The sequence below is a fragment of the Pteropus vampyrus genome, unplaced genomic scaffold, assembly GCF_000151845.1.
Source record: "Pteropus vampyrus isolate Shadow unplaced genomic scaffold, Pvam_2.0 Scaffold40, whole genome shotgun sequence".
NCBI lineage: Eukaryota > Metazoa > Chordata > Mammalia > Chiroptera > Pteropodidae > Pteropus > Pteropus vampyrus.
Genome location: NW_011888821.1, coordinates 6,652,282 through 6,654,988, shown reverse-complemented (window position 1 = coordinate 6,654,988; position 2,707 = coordinate 6,652,282). Strand labels below are relative to the sequence as shown.

The following is a 2,707-nucleotide window of genomic DNA, read 5'->3' as shown; positions in this document are numbered from 1 at the left end:
AGTTCAGAAACCCTGAACCTCAGCTGGCTCCACACAGCCAGTTTCTTTCATTACGGAAGAGACTATTTTGTAGATGGAGAGCACAAAAAATCTGTGGATGGGTCCAGTTTGATAGTTCTTCACCAGGGAAGGGGGCCAGTAACATCAGTCCTCCCAGAGTTCCTGTGAGATGAGGACGAGGATGACACGGAGTGCTCAGCACGCTGCTCCGTAAAGAGTACGCAGACGTGAGCCACTGTTACTGTCATCGCAGATGCCAAGGGCGGGCGTGGCCGCGGGGACGCCCCCCGGGCCCTGGATGGAGCTGTGAGGCAGCGGCCCTTTGCTCTGATGCTCTTCCAGTTCTCTTTGGTCTCCCCTGGTCCTTCTCCAATGTCAATAGCAATCTCAGGCTGGCCCACTCTTGAAATAAGAACATGCTACAAAAAATTCTTCCTTCATCTTTGTGCCCTGATGTTTTGAGTGCTTCCCAGTAAGGTCTGAATGACCAATCGGCCTAATTTTCCTTGAGATATTTGGTTCTTGGAATAAAAGTGAATGATGATCACAAGCACACGAGGAGATGTTTCTCACAGGGAAGGTTTTACTGGGCCTTGTTTCCTACTGGGAAACAAGGGCCCCGCATGGAGGGGTGCGTTACCCACGTGGACGGCACAGAGCAGAGGTCCCATAGGTCCTGTGATCCGAAACTGGGTGGCTTGATCACAGGGAATAATTCTTCCTTGTAATGAGATCTGATCTTTTCCTAGAGTTTCTCAAATTGAATGTAAATATCCCTTTCTCCTGAAAAGTGAACAAAATGAAGGACAAGAGCTTTGCATTTTTGTCTGTTTCCCAGAAAAAGCATACTGAAGATGTGTCTCTCTCCCTCATCATCAAAATAAGCTACGGATGTCTTGCTATGAATCCAGTCTCAGAATCTGTCAGCACTCACTCCCTCTGTCCCTTCCAGTCGGGCTCAAACTCTGCAAACATGTTCCTTCCCAACAGCTGTTGGTCACCAGGCCCGTTTACCGACTGTCCCTAGGAGCGTCTGTGCCCCCCGGGCCCCCATCAGCGCCCTTGTGCCTTCTCGTACCCACTTCACTGCAGAGCTTCTCACCAGTTCTCCTGCTGGCAGACTCGTCCTCGGTACTGGGGTCAGACTGTTCTTTGAGTTGATTCTATGTCACTGCAGCCTCTGAAACCCCCGCCACATCAAGGTGAGGGTCCGCCCCCTGCCCGTTCCCCCAGACAGTGGCTCTACTCAGTTCTTTCACTTTTCTTAAAAAATTAATCGCATTCATTATTTACCAGGCCATTTTTTTCTCACCATCCGCTAAGCAGGCACTGCTTCCGCTTCCTCTGTACCTGGACTCACCTCCACCACCCCCCACCCCCCACCCCCGCTTGGAGGGGCCCTTCCCCGCCGTTCTCATAGAGCTTTCCTGGGCCACTCCAGCCTTCGTGCTCACGTCTTGTTTTTAAACTGTGTACATCAGGCCTTACACTTCTTATGCTTTCCTCATAGCACTGAATACTATTCGAGCAAACAACAGGCAAATCATTCCTGGATGAATAACTGTGAAAAGTCACTTCTAATCTGAAAAGTTCAGAACTTATTCTGGAGGACAAAAGCTGGACTGGCACGCAGGCTACTGTCACTGTGTTGATGACAATAAAATGAAAATAATCACTGAGCACAGATAAATCACAACATCCACCGTCAGTAACTAACGGTTCTTCATTAAAACCCAGGGCGAGTCCCCCGCCGGGCCAGCCCCGCCCCCGCGCGTACTTGAGCGGCGCCGGCAGGATGGTCTGGTAGTTGTAGTGCTGCTGCTGCTGGCTCAGGATCTGCAGCTGCAGGAACAGCTGCTGCTGCTGCAGCAGGCGGGCGTAGTTGGAGTCCAGGGGCGGCTCGCTCTTCTCGCCTTTCTGGTCTGGAGGAATGTACTGGTGGTACTTCAGCTTCTTGACCCTTGGTTTGGGGTCTTTGCACTTTTTGCTCCGGTGCTTGTCGTTCGGATTCTTGGGATGGCTTTGCTATTTGCAAGAAAGAAGAAATAACATTTTAAGAGATGCGACTGCGTGCAGCCCCTTCTACTGTGCCTCAGAGATTTGCAAAAGCAACGCATCTTCCAAACTGGTAGTCACTTTGGAAAGCAATACACGAAATGCATTTCAAGAGCCAGGAAAACACCTGCGTGCTCCTCTGACCAAGAAATCTTGCTCCTCAGAATTCGTTTCTCCTGCTGCCTTTCCCCTGAGACTGAGGGCGAGCTGCTCAGGGCTCGGCATTGTCTATTCAAACCCAACATTTGTTTTGAGTTTCCTGTGTAGACACACTGCTAGGCGCTAACACAGATTATCTCCTAGTGAAAAGAGGTCATGCAGTAAATATGCAATAGAAAAAGATTAAGTATACTTCACTACAATCGGAATATTTTTTAGTCATTAAAAAAATCTATGGAGAATATACAAAAATAGAAAAACACTTCTAATGAGAATAAAGCAGAATATACAGCTATGAAGTTCTACAGAAAATCCACAAAAAAAGGAAATACTGAGTAATGTGAACAGGAATTTAAAAAATTTTTTCAAAAATACATTTTATTTGGAAAGGGGGTGTGTGAGACCTCATCTTATGATTAAGACTCAGATGGCTTTTTCCTCGGTTCTCCTCCATTTATAAGTTGTCAAATCACTTTCTACTTTTTAGTATTCC

At 47.8% G+C, this 2,707-nt stretch overlaps 1 protein-coding gene across 1 annotated transcript in view; it reads right to left on the bottom strand.

Moving 5' to 3' along the window:
- Positions 1 to 2,707, bottom strand: part of MKL2 (MKL1/myocardin like 2) — a 130,345-nt gene that overhangs the window by 30,395 nt on the left and 97,243 nt on the right. The window contains exon 9 of the mRNA XM_023529665.1: positions 1,778 to 2,025. Coding sequence (XP_023385433.1) covers positions 1,778 to 2,025 — 248 coding nt within the window. The remainder of the gene's footprint in view (positions 1 to 1,777; positions 2,026 to 2,707) is intronic.